At 43.8% G+C, this 13,506-nt stretch overlaps 1 protein-coding gene across 11 annotated transcripts in view; it reads right to left on the reverse strand.

Moving 5' to 3' along the window:
- The window catches only part of LOC118506289 (protein eva-1-like), a 95,147-nt gene that overhangs the window by 67,937 nt on the left and 13,704 nt on the right, over positions 1-13,506 (reverse strand). For 8 of the 11 annotated variants that reach the window (XM_036043218.1, XM_036043212.1, XM_036043211.1 and 5 more), the window contains exon 2: positions 8,357-9,035. In XM_036043218.1, coding sequence (XP_035899111.1) covers positions 8,357-8,549 — 193 coding nt within the window. In that variant the 5' untranslated portion in view covers positions 8,550-9,035. Of the gene's footprint in view, positions 1-8,356; positions 9,036-9,214; positions 9,324-9,374; positions 9,394-9,501; positions 9,700-13,506 lie in introns of those variants that run through there. The other 3 variants (XM_036043219.1, XM_036043220.1, XM_036043216.1) reach the window with 3 other exon arrangements.

A 13,506-nucleotide genomic window follows, 5' to 3' on the forward strand; every position in this document is an offset into this window, starting at 1 on the left:
CGCGTCTTGCACCAGAGAAAAAAAGTTAAAAATATACACTCTCTCGCGTTCGCTGTCCAATCAATTCGCCGGCCAACCATTCATCATTAACTTTGGCATGAAAGAACTCGAATGAAAACCCATAGCGATCGAATGATTAATTTTGCACCCGTTTGAAGGAAAAATGAACCATCCGCTTCTCACACTGCAGACACAACGATGATTATGAATAAAGTTGCCACGGTGTGGTGTTGGCAAAAATGGCTTTCAAAAATCGCGCTACTGTTGATTGTTGATGTTGTTGATGTGGCAGCGGTGCAACTACCACGCCCAAGGAAGGAAAAGGCTCGCTAATGGTGGTGCTGAAAACCGATACAGACAAAGCGAAGATGGAAGATGAATAGTTGAAGTATCATTAAATGGGCATGACGGTAAGTGAAGATAGCTAAACAATCAATCAATATCGTTATGAAGCGTCGGAAATGTGCGGACGATACAAACAGTTTCAATTACATAGTTCCCTTCATCGATGATATTTTTATTAATGCTTAAGGACCAAAAGATGTGAAATACTTTGTAAATTAGATTGTTTCTAATACTGTAAATGCTTCTCGAATTTAACTCAATTCGTTAAAAGAACGAAACAAGACCCAAAGAAAATGTGTCAAGCGTCCAACAGCGTCCCAAGTCCCGCGGAAAATATGACGAATATACCAGGTCGTCTTCATCACCACGTACCACGTGATCTGCATCTCAAGCACTGGGTAACAACGTTGGCCCCAATAGATCCGTGCTGGCAATCACACTGTTTTGGCGGTGTATTGCATAGTGCAATAAAGCTATGGTATGCGTTTGATCGAATGAAACCCGTAATAATGGGAGTGATTTTAAAATAGAACCTGAGTTTAAAAATAGTTCATTAAGGGTTGCTATAAAAGGGAGTGTCTATTGCTTCCAAAAAATTCGTCTTGTACTGCAAAAACGGACGAATAATGGCATTTGAATGTAATGAGCGGAAGTAGTTTATGATATTCAAATATTTAGTTAAAACAGGTGATTAGAAACATACGCTAAGTAATGATTAAATTTAGTTCACTCTTTTTCATTACTTGCCTTAACTTACTCCCAATAAACCCCGCATTCCCGCATCTGTTGCAATAATTATCTACCGCCATGCAAAATACCATCTGTGCTATCCACCGTGCAACTCGCAAGGCCGCCCCACTCAGCACAACTTCCAACATCCCTCCGATCGAGGTGCCGATGGTCGTGTGCAGGGTTTGTTTACGTTTTCAGCATAATCACGCATCACCGTGCACCGTGTTGTGCATGTGCGAAGAAGAATGGAAAGAAACCGTTGCCCTCACACTATTTTCGTATTCGCCTGTCCGCTAACTCGTGTCACTTCGGTTCATGTTGTGCTATTTTCGGGCACGGGCACCCTATGCACGGTTCGGTTCGGTCGGTTGCGCTGTCCCTTTAAGTTAGATGCTCGCGAATGGAACGCCTGTGGATAATTTCCCGAACGGCGGTGTTGTGGGACGGTGGGAGGCTACCCCCGAATAGCTGTAGCATGTTTGTCTGCTGACTAATGTTGAACTTGTTTTTGAAAGTAAATTCATGCAAAGTCAAAGCAAACCCCGTAAGGCAAACACTTTGGGTAGTAGAGATTTTGTGGGGAGGTTTTTTTGTTGTTTGAAGTTTATTCTTGGTGCTGCTGAGTTTTATCATCTGTTGCTAAACATCACGATCGAAAGGTAAGGGAAGTGGGTAGTTCGGTGCTGTACAGCTAAGTGAATCGAACGCTCAGAACTTGTACCGATAATGCCAAGGAAATCCCAGAGTGAATAAGTGTGTTGAGCCAGAAAATTCTGAGCATGAAAATTATGTTCAGTAATTTAATCTTTTGCTTGATCTAACTAGCATCGGGTTGCATTATTCAGATGAATTTTAACTCAGTCCGTACTAACTCCTGTGCAAAAGGCAAGCCTGGCCAATCAATGGAGAAAGCAGACAAGCAAGCATCTAACAGAACCCCAACAAAAAAAGCATTTCTCAACTTCATCATTAGTTTAAGTGCAGTTTTCGCCTACGTCAACCTAAAATTTTACAGCCCCGTAAAAGCAATATTGCGCACGGAAAAATCAATCATTTTAACCACCGCATTCCTGCGGATGGGAGACATAATTGTTATGGTATAATTTAACAGATACACGCTTTTAAAAAACCGTTCATTTATGTTCGTTTAACGTTAGTCAATTTGGGCAACCATATAAGAAAGTGCAGGCTGTTTCGTGCATGTGAGAATTTGGTATTCCTTCCTTCTTTTGGCCCTTCGTCATTGCATCCAACACAGTGAGGTGTTACGGCACCTATCCGCAACACCAGCAGCAAGACAAAGTTATGGCAGTCGTGAATTTTACGATAGCAACACGTCGTTGGATTTCGTGTTCTTTTGCCTCAATTCAATCTAATTTTTTTTAAAGCGTTAGTCTCGTTCCATCGGACAAAATTTTGCATTTGCTCCCGCTTGGTGCTTGGTTCCTGTTCGGTGTAGAAGATTTATGATCCTATTCTTCCGTCCACCTTTAGTTTACGGTCAGTATGGGGTGGAAGTCGTGGTGGCCTTGCGCTTATGATGTAATTTAGAGCATATTTGTCTTAGGTGTAAATCCTGCCCTCCGGGGGCAAATAAAGCAGTATGGTCGTGCGGGTTTTGTTGATTCATTAAAGAGAAAGGTGATCCAGAAAGATTCCGAGGGATTAACCATCGCCATCTTCGAAGAATAATCTCAAAATGAAAATTGAAGCGATAGGGCATTTCTTTTCGGGATATTGTGTTCCTAGAGAAATATTCTGTAGTGCTTGTATTGTTTGAGAAAAATACGGATCAATATTATAATATATTTATTTAATTTATTACAAGTGATAGCTTGTTGAATAGAAAAAAAAACAAGTTTAAGATTTATTCTTTTCAAGGTGTTCGCGCCTTAAGTTAGACAATCTGCATAGCACAACATTTTTCCACAGGGGAAGATCGGATGAATTCAGTTAAATTTATTTTAAGAATTTAGGAATGATTTTAGTTTGGAAAAAAAACATTCTAACATAATTCTTTACAAGGTGTAGCTCCCACTGTGTAATTTAATTTCCCAAATATTTTTTTTCCTAACTATTCCAACTGTAAAGCAAAACCATTATTCATCCATTCCATTCCAGCCGTTTCGTTTTGTTTCTAATCATCATCACTTGTCGGACAAATATAGCCTTGCAAAAAGCACGCTAAGCATGGTACCGTAAATTGCCCATGATATTTGACTGGTTGCCACCCACTCACACACACACACACACACACACACACACACACACGCGCACACACAGCTTCCGGCAACAGATTGAAACTGACTGGATGAACACATTCCAATAAAAATAGCCGATAGTGAGCCATGAATGGCTAAACCCGCACACTAACGAGAAGCGACAGTTGCGCTATTCAATGGAAAACTATTTCTGTGATTGTTTCCCAGTTTTGTTTCCCCGTGTTTGCCCGGGGCGTAGAAAATTGTCCGACAATTTTTGATACTTTTTGGTTTTGAATAATTTTCCCCCTTCCCAAAAAAATCAAAAGCGGAGGCGATTGTTTTTATGGTTCGCTATTTCGATACGAATTTCCATACACACCACCGAGTGGGGCTGGTCGACGGGTGAGGAAAAGTTTTGTTCTCCATCCCCCTTTTTCGTTGGCGGTTCGTGTTTGAATGGTTCGAGCCGTCATTCCCATTAGTGCATTCCTTTGCAATGTGTTTTTTTTTGTGTGCCTTTACGAACCGTTTTTCGTAAAAGTATGCCGTTTATTATATTCTCTCCGTCTTTCGTTTACCCGAAATCGTCCGACCAGTGTAGCGTGGTGGAAGTGAAACTTTAAGTAATGGTTCCTTTTCTGAGTAGTAGCACTATCGCTCGGCCGTTGCAGGAGGTAACGCGGGAGATATTTATCACCTACCGTACCGAATTCCAGCTCGGTTCATAGTATTAAAATAAAAGTCGGCTAGATTTATAGCGTCCCGGGTCCAGAAATACTTTCTGCTCGCTTCTGCGGGTCACTTCGGAGGAAAAAGCATTCAATTTATCAAAAACCATGAAGTCGTTCTTTCAATTTTCCCGTGCAAAGTGCATCCGGTAAACATCAATAGTCCACAGTAGGATTCCAAAGAATGTTTCTAAAAGCAGAACTCCTGGAACGTGGATTGCCAAAGTTTATCAGGAAATAAAACACATTTCGTCGAATAAAATAATAACGCTGTAATCCTATTGTTAGTCAGCGTAAGTCTTCGAGTCTTAAATATTTGAATCATGCCGGGGAGGATAATCCGGTGCCCGGTTTAGGACAGTTTGGCCAGGTTGACACAACGCTCAGGAGTAAGTGTCGTGGTATGGGACGTAATGCTAGCAGCTGGAAGAATCCGATTCCGATGATGTTTCATTGCTATACCCCGGTATCTGGTTCGACAAAGTTTTTCCTCCAACTAGCATACGGTGCACCGAATAAAGCTCTCCCCCAGTTCAGTCCTTACGTTCCCAGCGCTCGTGCCGCGTACAAATGTTTGCTTCACCAAATGAACGCCGTACCGGTACCGGTCCAGGCAAAAACCGAACCGAACCCGAACGACAAGAGTCCATTTACATAATTCAGTTACATGCTAAAATGTGTGGCGGCAGTAGATTTAATCCATAATCCTTTATCGGGCGTAGTGCAGTGGGTGTTGCCGGAATTTCGGAATGGCATCGTAAATTTAATCAATCCTGCCACCCGCCATGGATTTTGTCAACCCGACGCCTCCATTACTGGGGACGAGCAGCGTTTGCTTTCCATCTGTATCGGATGCCGATATCCCGGGGGCGATGGGCTGCGAAGGGAAGGGAGCGAGAGTCGCTGGGAAAAACCGGAAAACCGATTGGGTCAGCTAGTTTGGGGCTACTGGGGGGGTAGCTGTGGTGCGAAAGGACAGAATCCTGCCTGGGCTAGTTAAAAGCTCGACCGACTCCCGCCTCAAAAAACAGGGCTCCGTTTCACTGTTTTATGCTTGCGTCCAGTTCAAACATAATAAAAAGTCATCTTTCGAATCCAGGCATATAAAAGATATATCATGCCAACTGCAATCTTTCTTCTCGGCTCTGAGTGAGAACTCGCAGCCAGCCCTTTTGAGCGGCGAGCTTGCACCGAGCATGAAAAAATATGGTAACGAAATATCCCCCGAAAGAGGAGTCGTCTGGCAAGAGTAACATCCCATTCTAGGGTCTAGTGCGATTGTCATGGCCCGGGAATGATAGGCCTGCACGGTGTTTTTTGGGCGCTGGAATGTTCCGCTGGTCACTACTGTTGGATGATGAGTAATGGGTGAACATTAGATTTTGCTGACGTACCCCGGAAACAGTAGATCTTTTTATAGTTTCGAACGAGTTTTTAGGTGAGGTTAGTGAGCTGTCACTGGGCGAAGCTAGATGTATCAAGAAAAAATATGTTTGAAGTTGGCAGGATTACTGTCACAATGCAGATGATTAAAGAATCCTTAGTAGTGTTTGTTCTTTAAAGTTTGCACGAGATATTTGTAACAGTTTTTATCTATTCATTCAACGATCCATCGAATGTGAGATAAAATATATTATAGAATGTCTACAAAAGCTCAACCACCTATCTCCTCGATCGAAAGGTTTGCTCTCACACAGCTCCTTCTCTGCTCCGGAAGATAAAGCGTATCGCATCTCTGCTAGAGCCACCCCTTATTCCGCGTTTGTGGTTTTCTAACGAACTACAGAGAATTCGTAACCTATGCAAACACAATTTCCGAGAAGGCGTCACAACAAAGAGCAGCTTTTTATTTGTTGCTGACTGTAGCAACATTCCGGCAGGCCCACCACCCCCCAACTGCTCCCAGCCACACTCATGTTTGCTCAGGGAAACTCGGCAGAGTTGTGGATAATAGTTCGCAAACAAACGTTCCCCCCTCGAAATGAATTGGGATGTGGAGAAATGGGAAATGGAAAAAATAAAAACTACCACCAACAGGACCCGAAAACCTTCGGCGGACGGCCACAGAACGGTAGACGAATTGCAAAAATCGGTCAAATCAGAGCTCACATCATTTACGGGCAGCATTTTTATTCCATTTCACAAGAATGAATGCTAAATGAATTAAATTTCAAGCAAAAGTTATTTTGCCTTACTGTTTGCGTACACAGACAGGCAAACCTGGCAACAACAACAAAAAAACTCCCTTCAGCACAGTAAATCAGAACTTTGTTTGAATGCCGGTGAATGACTTTTTCGTTGCAAAAACTTGCTCCTCTCCTCACCCCCCATCCCCCCCTCGATTTGCCTTTCTCTCTGCCAAAGGAAAGGAGCGGAAAGGGATTTTGGTCAGTTTTGTTGGGAATAATTTTGCACACGCAGCCAGCAGGCGACCGGGTGCGTGTTTGCATCACTTTGGAGGTTATGGGTAAGTTGAAGTTTTACGACGCAGCCTTTCAACAAACCCCACTCTCAACAAGTTACAATCCGCCGGGTTGGGTTGGGTTTTCGGTCAAACTTGGTTAGTTTAGGACCGAAAGTATGCTTTTATATTACGCGGTGGCTGGATACTATCAAATTCCATGGCCGTACGGTGTCCCTCCGAAGCCCTTGACCAAACTGGACGGGATGCTCGTTTGAAACCGGCGCTGTGCATAAAATTTAAGTCAATTTAAATCTTCCAAGCATGTCGTTGGCAATTTCTTTCACGCTCCCTCTGTGCTCAGGCGTCCAGGCTAGTGGGGCTGGCGACTAGTGTCTGTTGCGAAAATAATTAACCTCACTTAGGGAAAGTTTACGGTCCTGATCTGATAAAGAATAAGCGAGTGCTGGGTTGGGCGAAGAATCAATCTCATTCAGGGGGCAAACAAATCAAGCAGAACTAAAACGTTTGTTTGGAGAGTTTTGGTTTTTTTTTCGCTCGTAGTTCTGCTACAGCTTCTTCGTCTATGTTAGAATTAATGTATCAAAGTGGTAATATTTCTGAGTAAAGCTCAATAGAATTTGTTGTGGTGATAATTTGGTCGACTCAATAACAGAGATGGGCACAATTGACAAAAAAGCTTAACTGGTTCCGGACGGTTAAAAAAAATCGAAACAATTTCAAAAGGTTGGGAACCGACGAAACCACCTGAATCTTAGAAACCGTAGGAATCATCGGATACAGTCCTGTATTATACCCAACTTTATCGTCATTAGACGATTAGACTTTCAACAGTCATTAGAGTTATCGTTCTAGAAGCTTTTAAAATCGTTGATCCATTTACCAAAGGTGGGCATATTCTAGCTAATTCTGGGTGACTATGTTTCCGGTTCCAGACGGCTTCAGATGGTTCCGATTTTTCCTGACAATTCCGAAAGATTCCGAACGGTTCTATGTGGAACCGACAATTTCATTTCCCTGGAATCGGAACCGCAGTTAAACCGGCCGGACCCGGAGTCGAATGCATTTCAAAGAACCCATCACTACTCATCAACATAGAGAAGGTTACAACAGACTTTCTTCATGTTGAATTTTCTTTAAAATCCCTTCCAGACTTATCTCGAAAATTAGATCAAAACAGTCAGTAAAGCCCATTAAAGACTTCCTGAACTCGAAGTACCAAAGAAGAAATTGTGATGATTATTCTCATCCAAATCCATCTCTTTAGCGCAAGCAAACACAAATTACTGTACATGGATGGTGGCTCCGTAATGCGGTGTTCCATTTCAGCTTCAGATCACCTTTATCACACCAGCGTACGCGAAATCAGAGAGTGTGTGCCCAATATAATTGATAGGTTTGTAATGGATTGACGGCTCAAGGGACACGGGTCCCACGGACACCCGGAAGAGAGAGAGAGAGACTGAACGAGCGAGATGTACGACCAGGCCAACGCGTCATCAAATGTAATGATGATAATGACGATGATGTATGGCTCGATCCATCATCATGTATTGATGCCATAATAAATCATGCCCACCGTTGTCTTCCTGTGGGGGGTGCTGGTGTGAGAACTGCCGATTGTTGCGCTGCTTGCTGTAGGCCTTCGAGCTGGAATTGTGGTCAATTTCGAAAGGATTAAAGTCGGCCGGGTGATGCGCATTGTGGTGTGGTGATGAATGTTTGGTGAGCTAGTGAGATGAACGGCGTGATTCCTGTGGATTGATCCTGTGAATTGGACCTGTTAGAGAGTTTCTCCACGTTTGCTAGTTAATTTCCCATCTTCATTTAACAGAGTATGTTCGAAACGGTTTATAGAGGAATCGTTCAATCCATTACATTAAATAAGAAGTAAAAGAACATGTTCGTTCAAAGTGTACATTTACCTAGCGGGTCCACGCGGAATATTTGTGTGTCGGGATCGGCGCGCAGGAATGACGGTGACGTGACCATCACCGTCAGTACTGTTATCCAGTAGATGCAGCTTTGTTGAAACGCTTTAACCCGTCTTAATTCCATTACGGGCGGTTTGTGTGTAAATCGGTGGGCTGAACGGTGTTGATGCAGGTGCACTAGCATTCACCCGATTTCGGCTAATTTACACAACAAAAGGATAAACACTTTCAAACTAAACAACAATGGCGAACGACAAACATCGCCTCGCGAATCTGGCCACACCAAACAGCAAAACCGAGCACAAGCACGTACTGCACGCGGGTATGCACTTACCACCAGGCGATTATAACATTCACTATGCGATTGCTCTATTCAATACCAATTATCATTTTCTACCGTTTCCACACGATGCAACGTTGCAGCCTCTGCATCTTGCAACCACAGGGCACACACACACACACGCACACCTTTCAAACCACAATTCCACACGCTTACACTTTACACGGCACACAATTTTTGCTATGCATTATTGAACAATTATCGCAACGCTACACGTTAATCCTTTAGATGGTGGGCGAGCATCATCATCATTAACCGCAACACAATTTGTTTCGTTAGAGATGAAGATCGCTTTTTTGTTTTGCTTTGCTGCCCGTGTGTTGTTGTTATCTGCGGGGGGGATTAAGATTATTTTTTTAAACATTTACTTTCATGGTACAAAGCTGCCCACCGTCCATTCCTATACACCCGAAACATAAAGCCCGTCGTCCTTCATGCTACTAGCGAGCCGCGCCGTTCCAAATGAAGGACAGCGAATTAATTTCCCATTCTGGTGAAATGATACGCACACTACTAACGGTGGCTAACGCTCGCAGCGGATGGGTTTTAATTTTTGCAGGACACCTTTTCCTCTCCCTCCAGTGTTAATGCTTCTTGATCACTTCCACCACATTAAATGTCATTTTCAGTGCGCCGTTTCTGCGTGGTGCGAAATGGAAATCGTATTACCCATGGTACGGTTCACGATGATTAAAAAATTTGCTGCGCGCTTGAACCAGACATACAGAGGGCGTCCGGTGTCCGGGGAATTGATTGCTGGACACGGATTTTTTTTAAAACAATTATCTATAATTACTTCGTCTTCGTCACCGGGTAATGGTTTGACATTTAACGATCGATTATTGTTGGGCCAGAAATGTTTCGCTTTCATTGCTATCGATGGTGACAATGTCATTAGGCGGATGGGGGTGTCGTCGGCCGGTTGTCGGTGGCTTGTCATTTGTAATGTTGTTGTTCATTTCACCACCATTAAACAGTGTCAATGTAATGTTGAATGTGAACGAAATAAAAAATTCCTTCAAAAAAGTCCATGTACTCCACGATAGGTTGTCGATGTTTGATTCTGAAAAGAAAAGACAATAAAAAATCCGGAATAAGTAGACTTCATGCGTTCAAATTTACATTAATTTATGTGAGGGTTCTTTAACATTGATAGCATGATGATGAGTTCCATCTCTAACCCCGAAAATGAAATAAGGGGAACGTATTCATCACTAGGACATTTGAAGCTCATGGGCGACCTGACCTAGAAACAGCTGGAACCGGCTCAGAAAGCGGCTCCGCTTCAACCGTTCCAAGGCCTGCACAGCTCCAACGGCTCCGGAGTCGGCTCTGCTTCAACGGCTGCGAAAAGGGCTCCGCGCCGACGTATCGTTTGACTCAAAACATGTATTGAAACTGGTCATTACTTCTCCAAAGAAAAAAAAAACAGACATATGTATTTGACTTCAATCAGAAACGAAGTCATTTTCTAACTGTTTGAGAACAAATACAGCCTAGCCGGCTAGAAGACTTTCGATGAGCTTCACCGAAACGCCGGCAGGCAAACATCGAATTTCCGGCAAACCGACAACTTGTTTCAAAACCTTGCGTGTCTATTACGAAGAATCTGTTCTTCAATTTTCTCGCCCAACAGATGCTCACATCGCAAAAAAGAGAACTCATCCGAACCTATCCTATCCACCATTACAAGTTGTGCCATGTTTGTGTAGGAAAAGCAATCACACATATGCGTTGTTTTATCACGTGAACCATTTTTTGGCAGTAGTTTTTACACTTTTCCTGCCCCCGAGCGACATTCGCTGGCGTGGAAATGGGTGGAACTTTCCAACGAACACGTACGACGAGCAAGAAGCGCTGTGCGCCAACGGTAGGAAGAACGGTGGTTGTGGTTTTGGCCGCAGGTTGAAGATCATTAAAAGTTTTATGCTGTTCACTGGCTCTCAAGGTTGATTCTGGGAGGAGGAAAGGTAAAAAGGGGCTAACGAAAACATCACACCCAAACCCACCGGCACGAAGACGAATGAGTTTGTCGTTGTGGGTGTCCAAAGAGGAAACACATTACCTCACTCGTTGAGATGATCACCGCGTTCCTCGCGAGGTTCTTTTTTTACTGTTCTCCCAACAACGACAAAAAAAAAAGACGAAGACGAAAAACACACCGGACAACACAACGACCACGATAATGGTGATCGTGATGGTGGTGAGAAGTTGATGATTGCAAACACCTCTAGGGACTGTGTTTATTTGCGATATTGGTCACGGAACTGGAGCATGCGGTGATGCTTCCAGAAGCCTTCCTGACTAACCGAATTATTTGCTTACACCGGTACAATCCAACCGTGCCAGCACGTTCACGACGATTGTTTATGCACGATGCAAAAGGTGCTTGATTGACCCTTGACGTATGTTTTGCCAACCGTCTTCCAATCAATAAGGTGATGTTTTTACTTTGCTGAAAGCGTGCTGTGGGTAAGAGTGTATCGAAACGTGTCTCTTTCGTTCCTTTTAGCGTTTCTCTTAGAGGCTTGGAAACCATGGTCGGGGTAGGCCTGCCTCAATAGTTTTTCTGTTACTTGAATACGGATAACCAGAACTCGTCCATGTCTTGGCAATGCGTAGTGCGCTAGAATATCCCGAAGGAAGAGCCTCTAAACTTCAATTAATAATAAAAGAATATGTTATACACAGATTTATGCATAGGCCTGCTTACTTATTCCCACTCAGTAAATATGAACAGTTTCTTCACCCACGGCGTTCGCCCAACCCAACAAGCAACCAAATTTCGCCACATTGCGCATAAGCCATCTTGTGCGTCTTATCAGCATTCATCTACCACCAGCAATGCAAATGCCGAGCAATGAGCAATGTTTTATACCGCCGCCTGTAAATGCCTTCAGCAAATCAGTTAATCCAAGCCGAAGGAAGCCACAAGATTTCATCACGAAAAATTCAAACCACACACACACACACGAGGGCAGATCTCAGAGCGAAAAGGGATGATGGAGAAGGAGAAGTCGTGGCGAGGGGTGGCTTCTTTCAATTTTCTTATTATTAAAGATTTTTTTCTTGCTTTCCCGTATGACCTTCCAACGGTTCAACGTCAAGCAAATCGTACCGAGCGGAGGAGTTCTTCCCGAGACAGAAAGCAGGCAGAAAGAAGAATATGGACTCAATAAAAGGTTCAACGCACCACGATTGCTGTCCTGGAGTTTCGGGGTTGGTGGTTCAATGGAACATGCTGTGTATGATGAATTAGTCTTTTGGGAGCTCATGAAGATCGCTCGCATTTGGGTTGATTCGGTAACCACATTCTGGGCCATCCACTATTGCTTGATGAGCGCTGGCGGATGTAAGCTGGCGGTGAGCTGCGAAATATTATTTTTCGCACAAATGACAGCCCAATGCGTGTGTGTGTGTCCGTGGACATGGAAAGCGCGTAGGATGAAGTACTTGACATTTGCATGCCTAATGCTGAAATAGCACCATATCACTACACCAGGGCGTGCGTGTATCATGTCACGTTTTTGGCGTTTGTTGATTTGATCAGGCACCAGGAGCGGCGCCTAAGGGACGAAGCTTTCGGTGATGCTTTCTCATATACAAATGTGATTCGTTCTGTGTACGTTAATGCGTCCTGGGAGGGGCTTTTCTTTTCGTTGGTGGGAAGCTAAATATGTCACAAATTCTTGCTGGCCCCATTTTGGCCCTAACGCCCGTTTGGCTGACGGATCGGGATCGGGATGTGTGCTTTACTGTCACACATGTACTAATCGCTCCCTTAGAGCTGGCCACAGGAGAATATGTGTCACACACACGCACACACACATACATACATTTTGTTTACCATGAAGCTATTCAGGTAGCATGATCTTGCCACGCAATCTCCACCGTGTCAGTTAGTGGTATTTTAATGTGACGTAAATCAACCGTACAGCACCCACATCCCGGCGCAAGCTTCCCTGTGTGACAGGCGGCAAAAAACACAAAATGGAGACGGAAATCGGTCACAGAGCACACAGATCTTGCAGTGCGGTGCGTGCAAATGTCTGTAAATTATGAATTAATTATATACACGACGGTTCGCTCGCTCGTTGCCCGCCATTACGGATGCTGTCGCCTGCAGTCGGTGGCGCCCAGCGACAAGATTGATAAGGATTCTGGTACGGCAGCACGAATTAAGGGGACGCGTTGCGGTAGTTAGCGAAATCGTGACCAAAATTAATAATTCCCGTAGCTGCCATGCCGCAATTCGACTGCTGTACGAAGAAGTATGCATACTTCCCACAATAAGTCCTCGCACCCGCATCCGCATCATTGACAGTGTTGGTAAATATTCTAATGAAATGTAATGTATGGAAATAAGGGGCACATTTATTTACTTGTCGGCCTTCTCCTTCGTGGGTTGATGATGTTAAACACATTTCAGCTAGAGCAATCTGGTATCGTTTTTAGCATCCTGCAGCTGCAACGTCGAGCCGCTTCCGTGGAATGTATGTTAAACGCGCGTTCGAACTTTGAATTTTCCGATTTTCCTTCTGCGTTTTCAATTAAAATCACATCAAACGAAACAATCAACAATTGCTTAACGCACTGTGGGAAAGAAATGCGATCAATTTGATCAAACATCAAATAGCGCTTCTAGCAGGCAATTGTGATAAACAACCGACCGGCTGAGCTGAATGCTTGGCGTATGATTGATGTTTGTCAGGCATCGATCTAAATTAGGCTCACGTTGTTGGGAAGGAGTGGAGCGCTCAGAGAGATTAATTAGTGGCTAATGTGTTCCAGGTTTTATTTA

This window comes from Anopheles stephensi, chromosome 2, assembly GCF_013141755.1.
Source record: "Anopheles stephensi strain Indian chromosome 2, UCI_ANSTEP_V1.0, whole genome shotgun sequence".
In the NCBI taxonomy this organism is placed as follows: Eukaryota; Metazoa; Arthropoda; class Insecta; order Diptera; family Culicidae; genus Anopheles; species Anopheles stephensi.